Raw genomic sequence first — 21,169 nt, forward strand, 5'->3', positions numbered from 1 at the left:
ACTGCTTGTCATTCAAATCCCACAGCAAACAGCACACCCATAAGCACAAAACAGTGTCAGGACACCAAAATCTTGGTCATGCAACCAACAAGCTTTGACACTTTGGGCAAACAATGCATCTGCAGCAAGAAAGAAAACCCCAGGCAACACATTTCCAACAGAACAAGGACACACCACATGAGGTCTTCTCTGACTTCCTCTGCGTTCAGCAAACATGGCGTACGTGCTCCTGAAAATTGTATGTCGACTAAGTTGTAATTGCCAAAATTCATGAAAACATGAATTCAGTTCTCTGCTGCTTTTACTGTACTGTCCTTGTGTCAATTGTCAAACTGTGTTGTGTGTAGATCTGTGCAGTTCTCCATCCTGTCAGTTTTGTTCGGTCCTCAAAATATCCACTCTCACTTCAAGCAAGTGTTCTTCTGTCCCTGCAGGGACTTCTGCCATAACAAATCCATTTCCCATCCTTCACGAGGTGAATTGTTTCTGTAGCCACATCACAAAGTCTGATTGGAGGAGCCTCCCGCTTCACTCCACTAATGAATATAATTACATTGTTCATGCTGTCCCACAGAGACAGCGAATGGAGCTTTGTTAGATACTCTTCAATCTGAAGATCTCACCCAGAGATCAACAAATTAATATGTGAATATAGTCATTACAACATTTTGCCTTTTATATATTAAGAGTGTCATATCTTGAGGAACCAGGTTTCTTTCTTGATCTTTTAAGATAAGATTATTGTACAATGAAAACACACTAGAATGTCAAAAGTCAAAGCTTCCTCCCAAGTGCAAAAAAGCTGGAAGAAAGAAAATAATCAACTACTAGTCAACATGTCCATCGCTCTTCTAGCATGCACACTTAGCCTCAAGAGACACCACAAGAAGTCTCAGTGTACGTTCACACGGTTTATTTTGTGATGCTGTCACAAAGTAATGAATATTTTAATTTCAGCTTGACCAATCATTAGGTTAGATTGTTGAAAGTTTTATGTAATTTCTGCAGGTTCACAAATAACTTTTTTTAAAGCAAAAAACTTTGAACTATAGTAATGGAGTAATTCTCAATATTTAGTTTGGTCTGAAATTCAATTATCACGCTGCAACAGAAACAGGATAAGCACACAGATTTACACCCTGCTGAACTGTGTTTTCAGCATCTGTAAGTTAAAGTTGTTTAAATGTGCACACAGCATTGGGCTATTTCTTATGTACAAATTAACCCTTCTGGCTTGATATAAACTCCACAATGTGAGGAATCATGTTTAAATATGAGTAGGGCTGGATGACATATCGAAAATACACAATATCTTCATGTTGTTGTTGCTGGCAATATAACATAAGTTTTTTAATGCACTTTCAAAGAAGGCTGTCATTATCTTGCAAATCATGAGTAGGAATGCATTCAGATATGTTTTAATAGCAGCTCTTGATTCAGTTACTATGTTAGAATAGTTAAAAACCTATTTCTGGGAATGAGTCAACAGTTCTTTTTAAATTAAAATATTAAAACCTCAGTATTTAAAAACATATCTTGATTTTTTTATATATATATTTTAAAAAAAAAACTTTGATTTTAAAAGATTTTCACAGTAAGTATATGAATATCAAGATGTATTTGCAGTAGGGCTGTCAAAAGATTAATCGCGATTAATCGCATCCAAAATAAAAGTTTGTGTTTACATAATATATGTGTGTGTACTGTGTATAATTATTTTGTATATATCAATACACACACAATGCTTGTATATATTTAAGAAAAATGTGTAATTTATATCTAAAAAATTGTATTTATAAATAATATAAATTATATATAAATATATACAGTATATGTATGCAAATATTTCTTAAATATATACATGCATGTGTGTGTATTTATATATACAAAATAATTATACACAGTACACACACATATATTATGTAAACACAAACTTTTATTTTGGATGCGATTAATCGCGATTAATCTTTTGACAGCCCTAATTTGCAAATATGCAATATATCAGACACCCCTAATGAGCATAGAAAATATGATACCATAAATGATTAACTGTGAAACAAATCATCAAAGGAAAGAACAGAAGACTACACATGGTGTGTTTCACAGACACTACGTGGATGACACATAAAATATATAATTTTGGAATTCAGATTCTTCAAAGAACTCATATTGTGATTTTTTCTATGGGCATTTCATCAGTATTCCATCCCTAAATGCCTGCCTTTGTTTTTCCTAAAGATGCATTAAGAATCTTCCCTACACCACATTTCAAAGACAGAGAGATATATTGCCGGTTCAACGGTTCAGCAGGAGGTGGATGTGAGAAGATGTCCTGGGGTAAAAGGAAAGCTTATATGATTGCCATTCACGCTCACCTTCAAGCCAATGTTTCTCTCCCAATATGTCTCCAGACGAAAGCTTCTGCAAACTGAGAGCTGGAAGTGCACTGCGTTTGGCACCACAATAGAATCTCTCTTTTGTTTTCTCTTATCTGCCCTGTCTCTTTGATACAAAGATTGAGAAAAGAAAAGGGCACTCTCATTGAAATAGAAGTCCTTTTGGTGATTGGCGCTTGAATAGAGACTACACAACTGTGGCAAACAGAGATTGGAGATCTGTTTGAGGTTGTGGAATGGAGAAGTCAATGGGCTAACGTAAAGTGCTGATCAATACACTGATATAGATCATAAGAGAGACAAGTCCAGAGAGACAACGAAGAAGTAATGCTCGAACCAAGTACAAGAAAAGAAAAAGAAGAAATTTCAGTGCCTAAAACAACGGGTGAACATTTTTAAATTCATCAGGTCAGGTTTTCTTCACTATTCAATAGAATGGCGTCACAATCATTGACTAGTATCTGACTAGAGGTTCTACAACTTTTCAAGTGGCAGGCCACTTCAACAAACACACACACACACACACACACACAGAAAAACACCCCGAATCTGAAACTACCCCCAAGTACAACTCATTGGAAAAACGTCTACATACATTTTAGAAAAAATCATTGTTATACACAAGTCAATGCAGTTTCCAGTTGAACTGAACACTAGAGGCAATAAAACATCTTTTTTTCTAGACTTTGTAGCGAATCAGCTCAAATGAGGGGAATATATAATTAATAATTAATCATACTGGTTATGAGCCATTATTACCTACACATTTTAAATTGCCCAAAAAGGGGATACATAGCCTGTATATTTGTATCTCAAGCTCCAAAAATGACTGAAATGCACCATCATTTTTTTTTTTTTGTCCTTTTGGAGCATGGCAATGTAAATCAATGTCGCAATGGCAATGTAAATTCCTTGTATGCAAAACAAAAGTTCACTCAGTCAATGCAAGGTTGAAAGGACAGAAGTGTGATTAAATGATGACTATTTTTATTGTTGGCTTAATTATTCCTTTAAATAAGAGTTGCAGAGCAACACGATCTGTGGTGCTATGGTGCTAATTTATGAAGTTAAATCAGTTGTTTATAATGCACTTTGTCTGAGCTAGATACGTTTATCTAATTTTTTGACACATAACTTGATGTCATGGGCATTGATATATTTTGACAGCAGTGATTTAAATTTGATCAATACATAATGGATATATCTCTTTTTAAACCCTGATTCTATATATTGGAAGAAGTGATGTTACTGATAATGACATTGTAAATGGTGACGTGGTTTCAGTTCACATGGTTCTATTTGAAAATACCACGTTTCCTCTGTCAAGCAACCGTTTGCTGAGTCAATATTGATTAGGATGAGAGTGAGTGTGTCTGCTGAAGAGTGAGTTTTGCCTTACTGACAGTGTGAGGTAAATAAACTCTTGTCAAATTTGTCAGCTCAGTTACTCAGCAAGTAATGATGATTATTATTGGTTTTAATTTTCATGTTGACCACTGATGTGGAATATAGTGTGTGGCTTACTCTTTCGTATTTATTAAAAATATTTAAATCATGAAAACTATCAGTATAGTTTTAATATGTTATTGGTCTTGGCAGACTAAGAGCCAGATTTACTAAACAGGGCAAATTAGAGAGTGCATTCCATAAAAACGCAAATGGAACTGTGAAAGTTCTGTGCGTGATCTACTGTTGATGCGTAAATTAAAGAACACAGTCGTAGATGGATCATTTCCATAATGATCAACGCAATCTACCAAGAGCAATGCAAATTAGCGTAGGGTCACAAACAGTCTACTAGACTGCAGGTGATCTACTAACAACACAGGCCAAAATGGGTAAAGACATGCTTTTTTGGGTGTTGAATAATGGCGCAAATACCAGTAAATTGACTAGCGTAAACCTTATTAAATTACCAACACGACCAAATTATGACTATAATTGTTAGTAAGGTAGTTGTTACGTTTAGGAATTGGGTAGGATTAGCAATGTTGAATATGGTCCTGCAGAATAAGACATTAATATGTGCTTTATAAGTACTAATAAACAGTCAATATCCAAGTAATATGCATGCTACTAAGCAACTAGTTAATAGGGAGAATTGGATCCTAAACTAAAGTGTTACGGTTTTGCATCTGAAAGGGAAACTTCTACAAATGCATACAATAAGGTAAGCCAAAAAAAAAAAAAACCTGTCCACGTATTTTCAGCGCTATTTTTTTCACTGCACGTCTTTAGTAAATCCTGACAGTATTTTTTTCGTTTCTGTTCGTAAATCTGGCCCTATAGATCCGCTATGCATACTTCTGCTGTAGCGCAAGTAAAGAAGTGCTACTGCTAACAGATACACAGACACACTGCTGTGAGCACATAAGATATGTTGCTGCTGCTGCATGAATAGACATGTTTAAATCCTGTAGTAGATCTAGGCAGGTGGAGCTGGGGGAGGTGGAGGGTTGCAGAGCATCAGGACTAGCTTGCTGATTGCATGTAAAGCACCTATCAGCCTGTGCCATATATAGTTTCATGACTGAACTAGATATTTAACAATCCCTAAAACCAGATTAAGTCACCTAAAAATTGTGTAGGATATTAAGGTTTGTTTTAAGAGAATATTTACAGAATTAAGTCATAATTTATAATTAATTGTAACTAATTATTATTATTTAGGGCAGCACAGTGATTCAGCAGGCACCACTTTCTCCTCACAGCAAGGAGGTCTCGGTTCGAGTCCTGGCTTAACCAGGATGAGGCCTTTCTGTGTGGAGTTTGCATGTTCTCTCTGTGTCTGCGTGAGTTTCCTCCAGGTGCTCCGGATTGCAAAAACATGCAGTATAGGTGAATTGGAGAGGCTAAATGTGTGTGTGTGAGTCCTGACACATGGGGAGGGTTGGGGAAAGACCTGGCAACCTACCCCGGAAAAATCACTGCCAAAAAAATGTATGATCAGTCTCTTGTGTATAGCAAGCCCACATAAGAGACATATATGACTGAAATGGTTAATACAATAATGAAATTATTATTATTTATATAGTTATTTTTTAAAGAATAATTTTATATTTTTATTTGAACAAAATCATGAAATAACTAAGTAAAATGCAGTGAAAGATATTTGAAAATAATATGGTTAAGGACAGAAAGAGGCGGTAACCCTGTGGCATTGCATCCGGTTTGACCTTCTAAACAAAGTCTTGCCTAGTAATTTGCATTTCTACTTCCTCATGCTGACAGAGAGCAAAAACCTTGGTTGCTCATCCATCACGATACGCTGATCCAGATCTGTCTCTCCAGATTGTGCTACCCCACAAAGGTTTTTGAATAATTCATATATAACTCTAGAAGGACTACATGTATTTTCAAACTCAGTTAGCTGGTGGGTCAATTAACAGCTGCCGCTAATCGACTTTACCCCCAATCCTGTATTAAATAGTCTGGTTTTGGGTTAACTTGACCCTTTGATTCTTATTGGTGTTTTTATACACTACTTAAATGGTATGTATTGTATTGTTACTGACAGGGTTCGAATTATGATTTCATCTTTGTGGGGGTCTCTTTAAAAAAAGAAGAAAAAAAAGTAGCCTAAGAGCAGGCGCGGTAGCTTATAATGTAATATAAAAATATAAAAATTTGTAAATATAATACAAATTTAATAAAAAAGCGTTGGTAAAACAATTAAATTTGTCGTTTTTCACGTGAGTAAAGAGATAGATCCGACAGATTCGACCGTGTACTTAAGTGGTCCAGTGGTAGAACATTTGTCAAACGCGTCAGAGTTTCTTGGTTCGAATCCGCACTTATAAAAGTTTTGTTTTTTTTCCATCAAATCCGATTATGTTTATAAGTGGTTCTATATCAGGCAGAGACACGTTTGTGTGCATTTTGTTTTGTAATTTTACTGGAACGAATAGAGAGTCTCCACAACGGATTGAAGCGCGCCCGAGTGAAGACTGTGCGCGAGCCACAAACAAACACAGTATCCGCGCCAATGATCGCAGCGGCACTTTTATCACTTGATTTAAGCATAAGGATGTACCGTAGTGTGATGACGATCCGAGATCCCGCGAGATCCATGTGTTTGGCATATTGTCCTATCTTTTAAGTCATGCTACAGTAGTCTGAAGGAAAAAGTGCTTTATTTTTAATTTAAAATAATGGTGCTGATGATTTTTAGAGACCCCCACAGGTGTATGATTTTACTGATTTCATGGGAGCTCATCCTCTCTCTATGGGAGCTCAGCTCCCACTGGCTCCCACGTAATTCGAACCATGGTTACTGAGAAATTTTAAAACATCAGAAAAGCCATACAAATGGAGCTGCTTATGTGATGCTTGGTAAAAGCGTTTGAGGTCATATGTAGTATTGTGCAAGGAACCATGTAAAAATAAGTTTTAATCGCCAATCATAATTTCTGTGAAAAAGAATGAAAGTGTAGCGTATGGATCAAATCACGATGACTTGCTCATTCTAAGATTCAAAAAGCTTTTAACCTATTGACTCATTGCATGTAAATCACAGCTTAGCGCCAAATATGAGTCTGAATCGAATTGCTCCCTTTGACACGTTTGTGGCCCTAGTGGAAATTTAACAGAAACACCTCCAAACTCCCCTTTCTCTGCAAGCAAGAAGTCCAGGTGGCAGGAAGAGCCCTCTCCGAGATGCCCAATACACATACACAAACATTATTTGCATCTAACTCAGAATATAAGTAATTCCAAAATGTAGGCTATATGATATATTCCTGTATGCATGTATGTTTCCCCCCTCATATTAGCCCAACTTATGACTTTCTAGTTGTGGTAGTTGAACTCTAATGGCGCTTTTCCATTACCAGTACCAGCTCAACTCGACTCGACTCGCCTCGGCTCGGCTCGCTTTTCGCTCCGTTTTCCATTGCAGATAGTACCTCCACAATAGTACCTGGTCGTCATAGCGACGCCGCAGGAAACTGCCGTGACTTAATCTTTTACGCGAGACGCGCGAGACACACCCGCTACCCACACACACAGGACAATGGAGGAAATCGAGTGTATGCTGTTTTTGGATGTTTTTATTTTTGTTTTTGCTATTTTTTTATTCAGGATACTCCGTCTGGCGCGTGCAATGATGACGCAGTGAATAGTGACGATTCTCTCTGACCAATCAGCAATCTGTCGTGTTTTCACGTCACATTTTAGTATCGCCTCAGCCCGCTTAGAACCTTGCCGGAGGTGGTACGAAAAAAAGTACCTGGAAGCAGGTACAGGTACAACTTTTACACAGTGGAAAACCAAACAGAGCCGAGTCGAGTCGAGCCGAGGCGAGCTGGTACTGTCCATAGACAGTAAAAGAAATGGACACAGCGACCCCATTGGATTCAACGGAGACAAAGTGAAGCCAATTAGAAACTCTTACTTCCTGGGGGTCGAGCGTTCTGCGCAGACTCAAACTGAGCTTGACGACGTAGATGTGACGTGAGCAAACCGTCTGTCTTCTAGTAGCTGTGCCAAGATCAATCTGAATCATTCCCTTCCGAGACTTCCAGAGACGGAGAGTGTGAGTAGGAGCTGTCCATGAGCTAGGAGCAGGATAAACTTTTAGTAGGTGTTCTGATTAATTACTTTGTCATTTTGCCTCCACGTCCTCCCGATTGCCCGCGAGCTTCTCCTCCTGTCCATACGGTAATTTCCTACTGTGCGTCAGAGAGTCGCGTGGCTATGACGCAATCGTTAGCCTATTTTTACAAAAAATGCTTCTACGGGGCCATATCGTAAGATACAAGGTAATGGAGCCTTTTATACATTTTCGTGTTTCTTTAGAAATAAATAATGGACAAATGGAGTCTTTAAACGCCTCAGATGTGAAGTTATTCGCTGTCAAAGTGACGCCAAAATGAATGGGAGTCAATGGGATGCTAACAGCAGGTGGGGGTCCGCTAGCCAATGGCGGCGCCCGGGGGTACCTTCAAAATAATAGAAATCCATGCCCCCCTGGTACTGTAGTGGAAAAGCGCCATAAGTGCTTATTTTAAAGAATAAGAATGTATCTCTACGTTTGTATCTTCTGGACATATCGATCTTGGTACCGAATTAAACCTCTTTTGCCTAAGCTAAATATATATAGTAGGTTACCATAAAATGTATTATACTATGTTTACCATCTTTTGGAGTAAGAAATGACGAATTCTAACACCGCCATAAACCATGCAAATTAGGCTGTCAAGAGGAGACAAAGAAACACTCTCCCGCTCAAAGTTTCTGAATTCTATTGGTAGGTTCACCCAGTCAGGTGTGGGCGTTTCCCTTAAAGGATAATGACGCCCTCTTCAAGCTCTCTTCAAGTTCTCTCTTCAAGCTTTTCGTTTTTCTTCAAGTTTGTCCTCTCTAAGTTCGTTTTGTGTTGTGTTTTCTTAGCTTTTTGTATTAGTCGTATCTCTGGCTTCTCGCCTTGTCTTCTTCTACCTACGAGTGAAATGGAATCAGCCTGAGTTTCTGGCAACTTTGCTTACAAGTAAACCATTTGAACTTCCCGCGAACGACACGCGCTCCGGAGAACCGAAAGAATGCTTCAAACTAATGGACACACCAAGGACGTACACTCACACACACGCATTCTTGCTCAGCAACAAAGTTCCATGCAAGTATTATTTCTATCGAGATTTAAATGCGTTTAGGGTTGTCTGCCCCTGCTTTGAGGTGATTTGATTCTTTGCTGGCTCTCTCAGGTTAACTGTTTGTGGTATTTTGACATTCGATCTGCTCTTTCTTTCTTTGTTTACTTTCGTTATTCTGTTTATATATAGGCTATATTCTTTGTTAAATGTAGTTGTATGTTTTATAGTTTCATTTATTAAAAACCCATTATACGCTTGATTGTCTCTGTCTGCTGCTCAGTGAACAAAGATTCTTAAATGTGTGATCTTAAGCCTACAAGCTTAAGCTACAAGCTTTATATAGCTTTATATTTATAATTGATCATAATTCGTTGTGGTTAATTATCTATATAGAGATAGGGATGGGACGATTACCGGTCTCACTATAAACCACGATAAAATGCTCTGACGGTTAGTAATATCGTTTAAAATTTAATTATCATTAAAACCGTGTTTGATTATCGCGATTTTAGATCCTGTTCAGCCAGCAACAGTCTGACGCAGGCGCAGCGCGCAATGTTGTTGTTTTTTTGTTTTTTTTTTCGAGAAGGAATTGCGGAAGGCAGTGACCGTGCTCGGGAGATTTTTCTGCCTTTTAAGAGAACCAATTCTGAGGTGTGGTCATATTTTGGCTTTAACAAAAGTCCTGAGGGAAACTTAATCGAGGATGGTCACCCTGTCAGCTCTAATATGCACAAGAAAGTAGCCGAGTCGTCTTGTGTGACCATTACCCACTGTTGTATAGCGAACGCAAGGCAAGTTAACTTTGACCTCAATACCAAAACTACGTCTGGGAAATAATTGGGCATAAAATGTTAATTTAAGTTTAACTATTTTATATCAATCACTTGAAATAAACGTGAAGCGATCGGCAAAGAAAAGTTCGCAGCAAGTGGTCTGAGCCAAAGACGAACGAACAAGTTCAAACAAGACTATGTGACATTTAAGCAGTGGCGGTTCTAGACCATTTCAACTGGGGGGGCCAAGCTGGGGCCAGTTGTACTGTTAGAGGGCCCAGTTACATTTAGACCTTATTGTTGTCATATCATTTTCTGCACTGCACTGTAGGCATTAACAGGCAAAATACCATGTTTACAATCATTCAGCAATGTATTTGCATTTCCATTATATTTTTTAGATTTGCATTACATATTCAGAATCAGTCACATTAACTGTATTCTACGATTTTTGTGTTTTTTTGCAAAAAAATTCAGCAAATTCATCTAGATTTAAGGCCTTTGCCCTCCTTGACTCAATACTTAGAACGCCTAAATTGCTTAATCTGTCATCTGACATTGTGGACCTGAGATAGGTTTTCACCAGCTTTAGTGCATAAAATATAATATACAATTAAATTATGCTTATTTTAAATGTATTGTGCAGGCTAGGTATAAAAAATATAGGAAAAACCATGATAATATGAAACGCTTCAAAACAGAGCGCACAAAGCGCGTATGCGCATCGCGGGTGCAGCATGATGTGCTCAAAGCAACGTGGAGTCTCAGTGTGCAGCGCTGCGCTGCACAAATGCGCATTTATAAGTTCACGGCACAAAGCGAAGAAATGTCGAGCGCACAAATCCTAGTGTAGCCTATATCTGTTCAACAGTTTATTGATAATTTGTTTCTTCACATAGTGAAGTTTTAAATTCCAGTTATTGTGCGTTTGATGCCGATTAGTCCTTGTGGTGTGAACAGACACACGGTAGCGAGTCGTTTTAAAACAGCAACAAACATAAAATACAAATACACAAAATAAAGTCATTTTATGCAAATCCACAGCCTTTTATCTACAGATCAAGCATTATAATGTGAATCATATTGGAGAGTTTTACCGTGCATCCTGCTGTAACCGGACGAGGCGCGCGCGCTGTTTGAATACTGAATGGAGAATGACTGACAGATGAGGGAAAACGAGTTTCCATAAACTTTAATTTAATGATGTAAATAGACTTCTGTCCCTCACATTAAGCTATGGAATGGCTTCAGATGACTTTGTGAAATTATAATCAGACCCAAGTCACCCAAATGGCGCTTCTGACGTGAAAAAGAGGCGCAGAAAAGCGCGCTGTTTGCATCCCTGTTTAAGTAAAAATACTCAGCACCATGAGTTTGTTGATCATTTTGATCCTTTTTCAAACTGCCACAAACTAACAAACGGCCAGGTTAAGATTAGCTGATCTAACGTTACACTTCTGTAATGCATTTAATACAAATACAACATATTAACAACTTTACTCACCTCTATATTTCCTTCTTTGCTTTAACTATAATATTCGCGCAAAACGTCCACCAACTTCTGAATAGAAAAAAACCTGCAGATCCGATTTAAGCAGTCCCTCTAGGGTTACATTTGTGTTCCGTGTTGCCACTGTCTAATAACGGATGTGAAAAACAACGGTAGCAAAAAATAGTTTTGTAAAAATTATTTCACACTCCACATTTAGCTTTAGGGGGGCCACAAGGGGGTCCAAGCTTGTTGTCACAGGGGCACTGCCCCCCCCCCCTGGCCCCCCTCTAGAACCTCCACTGCATTTAAGGGATAATAATTTATATTCATTATACACTTATTACACCGATTTTTTTTTAGCACATAATTACGGGTACATTGAATTGAGATTAATGTTTTAAATCTTACCTGTTTATTAAATCCATTATGTACAGCGTACAAAACAATCGTTCAGACAAGATGATCACAACAATATTATCAAACTCTGTAAACAATAAATCAACTCTGATTTAATTTTCAATACAATTAAAAACGGAGACGCAAGACGGCAAGTTGTATTTGAATGAAACGAGAGAGCGTGGATCCATTGTGATGCATGGTGTAACGTCTGTCAGAGAGTTTGAATACTACCCAGATACAAGACAGTGCAACTGTTAGTTCCACGAGACTTTTATAGATGTTTTCTCTCAGTTAAGCGCACACTTCACATACATGTCGAAGAGCGAATGTTAAAAGGGAAAATAAAACACTCTAAAACACGCTACAAATCAAAGTGGAAGTAAACACATAATAAAACAACGGTCAGCAGTAGATCAAAAGAACGGTCATCTTCCTCTTTGCGCGAGCAATCTCACTCTCACTGTGCGTGCGCGCTCACATAAAAACAGCATGCATACAATAACGTACGCCATAGAAGAAGTTATCTTAAAGGCACATCAACATTCATGTCATGAACACTACTTAACACTAGGTGGCCGTTACAATGGATGTGCGCGGTGTTATAATGTGTTGCTATTGACGACCGTCATTATAAGGAAGGAAATACCACATAATAGAATCTTTCTTTAAAAAGTGCATAGAGCTGCTTGTTTTATTTGTTGTTTGTTGATTTTCAAATATTAAACTTGTTGAAATGTCTTCAGTGTGATCATCAACTTTTTGAAAAACTTTCATCTCGTTTTAACAAAACCGTGATAATATTGATAATCGCGATAATTTTGGTCACTATAATCGTGATTAGTGTTGTCAAAAGACCCGGTACTTCGGTACCAAGTCGGTACTAAAAAAATGTAAACGTCACGGTACCAAGTTTTCTTAAGTACCGGTGGTACCGAGGACCCGTTCAAACCCGGTTCCTTGATGCGCATGCATGCACTGAGCGCGTGCAGTTGCTCGTCCTCTTTATTAAATCGCTGAGACATGGCGACCGGCGGTGCTGCTGACGTGGTGGCTGTAAATCCACTTGTTGATAAGAAAGGAGGAAAGAGACACTTATGGAAATATTTTGGATTAGGCTAATGTCACGTTGCCATAAGTGGCCGTTCACATGGCGCGTTTTTTGCAGATTCGTTATTCCAAATCTCTCATATTAGGAGCGACGCGGCACGCTCGTTTTTCCCGTTTATATACTGTCTATGGTTTTTCCAGGAGCGCCTATGTTCATGTTTGCATAGCAACGACAGACGCCACGGGAGAGAAAGCGCTTGTGGAAAGGAGAAACTTGTCGATCTCCGAATGCAACGTTACGTTACTGTACATGAGGAGAGTAAGATGGAAAGCTTGTAAAGATTAGTTTCATATAAATTCACGGATAATTTGTTGTTTTGTCGTTAGTGAAAATCAGTATTGACCATGTATTTGAAAAAGGATCCTCATATAAAAACAATAGGCCTACTAAAATTCAGTGTAAGTTCGTTCGCATTCGGAGATTTTTGAAACGGTGCGAACTGCGCTCTCCATGATGACGAGGAAGTATCAGCAAAGAATTTATCGATTTCTAGCACTTTGGTACCGAAATTGGTACAGAGAACCGTGGATTTTCACTGGTATCGGTACCGAATACTGAAATTTTGGTACCGTGACAACACTAATCGTGATATTAAATTTTCATACCGTCCCATCCCTACTTGACACCATCTTATCACCAGCAGTTCAAATACTCTGTCCAACGTTTGGCTTTGTTGGCTTACTGTTCACTTGGAGTATACAAACTAAATCCAGTCAAAATAAAATAAATACTAGCTGCAACCTAAAAGCATCTAGGTGGAGTCGCATATCTAGAAACAAGAAAAAAAGAACAAAAAACACTTTCAGTACCTTCACACATAGACTTGCAAAACAGATCCGGGTAGAATGAGATGACAGATGACAGAAAGGCTGTGATACTGGCCATAATGGTGCATTGATATATTCATTCCAGCAAACAGAGCTGGAGTCATTTTGAATACTTATTTAAAGAAAATGAAGCCTTCCTGAAAACAGCTCCTGAGGAGAAAATGGAGCATAGACTGTCAGGGGCTGATTGTACAGACTACAGAATACATCGTGCATCTGGCTTGATATCTCATATTTTAATTAATGTAACAACAGTGATAAACCGTTATTTTAATCAATTTAGTTACTAATGTGTATATCTCTGATGTAAAAATAAAATAAAAAATCCATGTGTGATAGCCCAGTTGAGTTTTATTGACAGCAAATGCATAAAGGCTTAGCAAATTGACTAATCAGATTGGATTTTCAAATGATTCAACATCAAATTAAATTCAATAAGTAGTTTCCGGAAAAAGGCTGAAAGGCAGAAGAGATTTGATTTACCTCCCCATATATAAATAAGCAGGTATTATTAAAGGTAACCTTTCCAACCAGTTATTCTTCAGTATCAGGTAAAGAAAGAAAGAAAGAAAGAAAGAAAGAAAGAAAGAAAGAAAGAAAGAAAGAAAGAAAGAAAACGTTTAAAATGTTTAAATTTCATTAATCAAATTTCAATTTTAATTACTGATTAATCTTAGATGTGCTAGGTCTCTTTATGTGCAAATGGTTAAAATGGCTTTTGTACTTGCCGATATCCAGTGAAAGAGCAACAAAGCTAATATGGAAGGAAATGGACTGTGATAGTTGTCACTGTTGTGTCCTGTTTAGTTTGTCTTTTCATTGGACTTGTCTTCTTCACTGTCATCATTAGTTCAGTTCGTTATCATAATCATCTGCATCACCTGTGTTCTGTTAATTAGTGTTCATCTGTGTTTGTATTTAGTTCCCTTCTGTGCAGTCAGTCTTGGTCCGTTCTCGTCTATGTAACGTCATGTTTGGTGTGTGTAAACCTTCTGCCTGTATGTGCCTATCTGAGTGAATTAGTCAAATTTATGTATTGGAGCCATTTGCCTCTTCGCCTTCTTCAACCTACACCACACCGTGACAATAGTACTGTGGCTCAGGCACTTGGCTCTCTGCCTTGGATGAGATAAGCAAAACTTCACAAGTGTGGTTTGGTGATTGCAGTTAACACACTACGGCAGCAGTCATTGTCTTCCAGCAGAGCTGGATTGATGCTTTGCGCTCTAAAATTTTGATTATAATTATCCGCAGCATGCTCATGAAATGTTAAATAGGTTTTCAAATGAATGCTTTCACACGCACTTTTACAAATTCACTTGATTCACAGTGTCAGATGATAATCAAAAATGAGCACAAATAAATACAGTACGTCACACTTGCTCTCTCTTGAAATGTTTTTCCATGTCCAATTTCCTACAGAGCTTATAAGAAAATTTACTCTATGTAGCTAAATTTTCTCTTACACCTTCCTGTGCATGCCAATTATATATATATATATATATATATATATATATATATATATATATATATATATATATATATATATATATATATATATATATACACACACACACGTTAATATATATGTTATATATTGTTTATATATATATATATATATATATTATTTTTTTTTTTTTTTTTTTTTACAAATATATATATATATATATATATATATATATATATATATATATATATATATATATATTTGTGTATTTAGCCTGTAATGTTATAATATGCATGGACCTGTATGTCTTTAAGCTGAAATGTGGGGCTAAAAAATTGAAACCTCCATGACTTTGTTTCAAAACAAACATTACTGTTGTCGCAGGGCTGTGTAGTTCAGATCCACAGAATGATGCATGATGCAGAATAAATGATGGAATCTTTTTAATAAACACCAAGAATTACCAAAACACACTACACATAAACATAGATGACACCAAACAATAAACTGAGGGAACTAAGGGATAAATACACAGAGGATTGTAATCAACAGAACAGGGAAAATGTACAAACAATGGTATGACAACAAATGAGAACCCAGGCAAAGACAGAGACAATGAAACTAAACAGAACAAGATAATGAAACTAAACAAGACATGATCATGAAAGATATCTGGTCATTTGTTTTTTAGACAAGTACCCTTTCCAACCCAGACATTGTTGAAAACATTTGCTGGTTTTGTACAACTAAAACCTGCCAGGTTTAAGGTTTTTTTTTATTTTTATTTTTTTATGCTCTAATATTATTAAAATACATTTCTGATGGTACCATATCAATAGCTGAATGTTTCATTATATTTTTTTCCCAAGGATCAGGGATTTTTTTAAAAACTACATGCATTAACTTTCAGATCATAACCCATCCCTGAAACACACAAACACACACACACACATCTTCCAAAGAACTAGAGAAAAGCGTGCCTTGAGAACAGAGTGAGGGAAGCTATTGTGACATGATCAGAGTCTGGAGGTAAACTAATCAACCGAGGCTTCTAATCCATAATCATCAGAGCATAACTCACAGGATCACTTTCCTCAGGCTTAGATTAGTGTTATTAACAGATTCTTCAAATCCAAAGTAGGCACTGCCTGTGTAATCCTGAAGGCAGACATACTGCTTCAGTGAGGCATTCGAACCATGAAGCCTAAATCCTACAAGCGAAGTCAAGTGCAGCTGCCTAAAGCTTTCAGCTAATATGACAATGTTTGAAGTTGTGATGACAAAGTTTAAGTTTCGTAACAATGAGTCCTACTGGTGTCCAAATCCATCAGTACTCCCTCAGTTGCGCGGCTCACACTCCTGGTCAGACACGCTCTGGGGCACCGGATCCGGGGAGATGACCGGCACTGTCCCTTCCTTTTCGGGTTCTGGCTCACGCATCGTGGTCGTGGTGGCTACTTGACAATTCATAATTTATGATGTCAGACCCAGCAACCCCACCAATTAAATATATTCATATTATGTAATTATTAAATATTGGTCAGTACTTTTTACGGTAACACTTTATTTTTCAGTGTCCTTGTTACACGTCACATGTAGTTACTAAAGTAACAGCTATACATTATACATAACTACATGCAACTAACCCTAAACCGGACCTAACCCTAACCCAACAGTATGTACATGTAATTAATTAATATTACTCAGTACTTAAATGTATAGTTACACAGTAACAAGGACACCTAATAAAGTGTAACTTTTTTTACTTTTAATATTTAAGCACATTTACTTTTGTACTTTACTCGAGTAAAATTGAAAAGGAGTATTTAATAGTTTTACTGGAGTTACTTCGTCCACCTCTGTGTGTGTGCTATACACATCAATTCTACTTAATTGTGAGCAATATGAGATATATTATCTTAAGTGCATGATTGGAAACATTACCGGGAAGGCTTGCCACAATTAGATTTCAAAGAACGGGTCACACTACTTCAAACTGAAAATATACCACATAAAGCAGATGTTCTTTTCATATCTTCACTCCATTTTGAGCATCATTCATTCATATTTACAAATATAAAGTCTCTATTGGGTTGCTTTTTTCTGGTTTGTCAATGGCTACACAAAGACCGCGAATAGATAAGTGTGTGTCACCGACCAGCTTCTCCAAGAGTTTCATCTGAACTGACGATGAAAATAAAAATGTCCCTAGGCTTAATTGAGGGTCTTCTAAAGGCTGAAAAAGATGTACATGCTTCTGGGTTCCCATAATCACCTATACACATCATATAAATTGGGGACATATGGAACCCGCAAGACCTAACTGGCTCCAAATACACATATTCAGGATGCCAGCCACTAATGGAGAGAAGAGACATGATGAGGGGGCAGCCGTAGGGAGCGAGCAAGATTGAGCGTTGATCGAAAAAAAAGCCAGCACAATCCCAGCAGCCATTAATGAAACGTATAACAGGCAGACTGAGCTCTGAATGCTATTGATTGCAATGTAGAATATATAAAATGCCTATTGAACCAGCGAACGACTGTATTCCAAAGACTGAGTGATCCTCGTCAAAGACCTTACAATGGGTTGCGAGACCAGATTCTGTCCAAATGCTTGTTCTATGATGAGCTGCAATATTTTGCACACTTTCATTTAATTTGAATGCATCTTAAATAGCTTATCAACTGGATAAGTCACATCGTTCTCACTTAATGGACCATATTGCTTTAATGAGTTTTTTTTTTTACTGTCTACACTTAGTGGTTCCCACAGGATTCTAGTTCATGTTACATAGAAGAGTACATCGAAATATATTTACACAAGAATCACAACCCCGAGACAAGATGGATCACACACTCTAAAGCTGATTGTTGATTCTCATGCAAATCTCTCTGATTGTCATTACGACAGCTAAGTTACCAACCGAAGCTGATCAGAGCTGCTTCCCACATCAGTCGACGGGAAGCCTGTAGCCAACTAGAAGTAAAACTTCAGAAACAATATATTTGTTTTTCACTGATTTCAGTACACACTGTGACAAAACAGGAAATTGGACACAGAGCTAGGCTTTTGAGTTTAAATATAATATTTTTTCTAGTCCAAAACCATTTTTTCCCCTAACGATAAGCTTTTGATTACTTTTTCTTGATCAGTTTAACATTTTCTAAGTCAAAGAGTGCTATAGATCAACCATGGTCATTTGTTAAGTGCTTTTCTGTGCAAATCCCCCAAGCTTTCATTTGAAGTCTAAAATGTTAACATGATAAACAAATGAATCATTTTAAATAAATAATGAAAATTATTCTCCAGTGAGAAAAATCTAATAAAAGCTTTCCTGGTCCTGAAAGTAACTTGGGCTGTATGAACAAATGCAGAATGTGTACGTTATGTTATCACTTTTTGATTAATGAGCACCACAGACAAATGAGGCACACTGGCTAAATGTAGAAAAGCATACATATCTGTCCATTGATTCGTCTATGAGGCTTCAGTTTTCTTCGGGTTTTTCTTTATGTCACTTCTAAGAACATAAGTTATTTCTACCTGTATGACTTTTTCTTCTGAGGAACATAAAAGAAGATATTTCTGAGAAATGATTTCTCTCCATGCAATTTAACTCAATGGTAACCAAAAGGGTTTGGTTACCTACATTATTATTTTTTTATTTATTTTTTTGCATTCCGCCAAAGAAAGAAATACATACAGTACAGGCCGGATTCACAGGCCAGATTTGTGGGCTGCCAGTTGCAACTATAATGTCCATAGCAGAAACAAATGCTGACATTTAATTCACTTGACAGACATGAAGCCAATTTCTCTTTTACCATGGCCAGCAGTATTTGTGTAAAAAAACCACAAAAAAAACAGAGCAGAATATTTTTTTCTATCCTTCTCTTTCATCGACTACCTCCTACATGTGCTCTAAATGATCTGCTGAACTATCCAACCCTTTCCATTTTCTTTGGAGAACTTCATTCTCTAATATCTTATTGATCCCACATGTAATGACCCATTAAATGTGAGTGTGTTGTGTGTTTACTCTGATGTTTGTGTGTGTTCCAGCCATTCCATCAATCTACATCTAGGAACATGGAGTTAGTATTTGAATTTCACTGGCCAAACTTTGGCGATCACCAGATATTGCAGGATCGCTCTTTATAACATCTCTCCATTCTATTTCACTTTTCTGCATTTGTACTTCTGCTCTAGAATCTAGAATTCTGCCCAAAAACATGAACTTACCTTTCTTTTGGCTCGCAGTTGGCTCTGATAGTTGTCTGATGAAACACCTGGAATCTCTCCTCCCCAAAGCGTCAACCCGACAATAGTGTAGGTAATGCCCATGACCACCAGGGGCAGAACGTACACCAGCATTGCCAAGATGATATGATAGCTGTAGAGAGAGAGAGAGAGAGAGAGAGAGAGAGAGAGGGGTATGTATAGCTAATTTCCTTTTCTGTGACAAACAAGGGGCTCACTAAGCAAGCATCACTTACATACTTGTGATACTTTTTGTTTTATGAATGTCGCTTGTCTGACTGTAGGCTAACAGAGGCTAAATATTGGCACAAATCCAACAGTGTAGTTTTGAATTTATATTTTACAATTTTGACAGTCTTGAATCTAACCTCACAGTTCTGCAATAACTTGAAGAAATAATGCAGTCTCAAACTTGACAGATTCCTCATACAAATTCTGGACTGCAATTAAAACACTTGTGAATGTTGAACTTCTGTTGACACTGTTTCCATACACCAGCTATGTACAAACCTAATAGAAAACATGATTTTATAATGATTAGATTTAATATTGTTATTGGTGTTGTTAATAATAACACTACTACTAATCATGTTTTTTTATTATTATTGACCACTATGATAACCCTTTACAATAAGGTTCATTAGTTAACATTAGTTAATGTATTAACTAACATGAACTAACAATAAGCAATACATTTGTTACATTATTTATTAATCTTTGTTAATGTAAGTTAATAAAATAAAGTTAGTAAAAGAAAATTAACATTACCTAAGATTAATAAATGCTGTAGAATGATTTTTATTCTTAGGTCATGTTAACTAAAGTAGTTAAATAATGCTAACTAATGAAACCTTATTGAAAATTGAAACCACAACTACTTTATTATTACTGACAACTACTACTATTACTATTATAAATATATATTTTAAATGTGCATGCATATTTAAATAGCTCTCACGTGAAAGGGTCCCCTGAAAGTCTCGGCCAGGCAATGTAGCAGATGGTCCGTACGCGAAGTTGTTTGATGGTTGAAAAGAAACACACTGGAAAGGCCAAAACCACAGCCAGCAGCCAAATACACACTATGATCACCTTAGTGGCTGTGGCTGAGAGTCGTGGTTTCAGGGGATGAATGATGGCCATGTACCTGTACAACACAAACAGATGACCGATCAGTCTCGTGTCACACATATAGTCTGAATCAGCTTCATTAATAAATAAATTCAACCTGCCAGGTGAATACAACATTCCATAACAGAAAAGTTACAAAAAAAATTGAACTCTCACTCCAAGCCTTCTTTTAACCATTTGGAAACACTGATTAATCACATGCCATTGATTACTTCTGAACTCCATAATGTGGGACTAGCCTATGTGCTTACCATATTCACAATCATTTAAAGTAGTTCACTTTAAAATGAAAATTAGCCCATGATGTACTCACCCTAAAGCCATCCTAGGTGTATACGACTTTCTTCTTTCAGACGAATAGAATCGGAGTTATATTAATAAACACCCTGACGATTCCGAGATTTATAATGGCAGTGGATTGCAACCATCAGATTGAAGCTCAAAAAAGTGCATCCATCCATTATATAAGAACTCCACACGGCTCACGGCTAAACAGCCCACTGCAAACACCCTTGTAATTCGCTTCAACCTTTTTGAACTTTATGAATGATTATTTTATATAAGGTTCAAGTGGTGTGTGTAAGGAACTGGAAGCCAGCAGATTACGGCTGTTTCCAAAGCATGCAGTGCCATCTGCTGTTAAAAAATAAGCTCAGAATCGATTCAAGAGAGAATCGCAATGCATTCGGAAAAAATTGGAATCGATCCAGAACCATTTCTCGATTCACAATGCATCAAT

The 21,169-nt window shown here is 37.2% G+C and overlaps 1 protein-coding gene across 3 annotated transcripts in view; it reads right to left on the reverse strand.

Annotated features, from left to right (window-relative positions):
* The window catches only part of tacr3a (tachykinin receptor 3a), a 47,443-nt gene that overhangs the window by 14,082 nt on the left and 12,192 nt on the right, over positions 1–21,169 (reverse strand). For all 3 annotated transcript variants that reach the window (XR_014604527.1, XR_014604528.1, XM_084103113.1), the window contains exons 2-3: positions 20,258–20,446; positions 19,282–19,432 (exon numbers count right to left, since the gene is read on the reverse strand). Coding sequence is in view for 1 of the 3 variants with exons in the window: in XM_084103113.1 (XP_083959239.1) it covers positions 19,282–19,432; positions 20,258–20,446 (340 nt within the window). In the remaining 2 variants the exon portion in view is untranslated. The remainder of the gene's footprint in view (positions 1–19,281; positions 19,433–20,257; positions 20,447–21,169) is intronic.

The sequence above is a fragment of the Abramis brama genome, assembly GCF_963993115.1.
Source record: "Abramis brama genome assembly, chromosome: 2".
NCBI lineage: Eukaryota > Metazoa > Chordata > Actinopteri > Cypriniformes > Leuciscidae > Abramis > Abramis brama.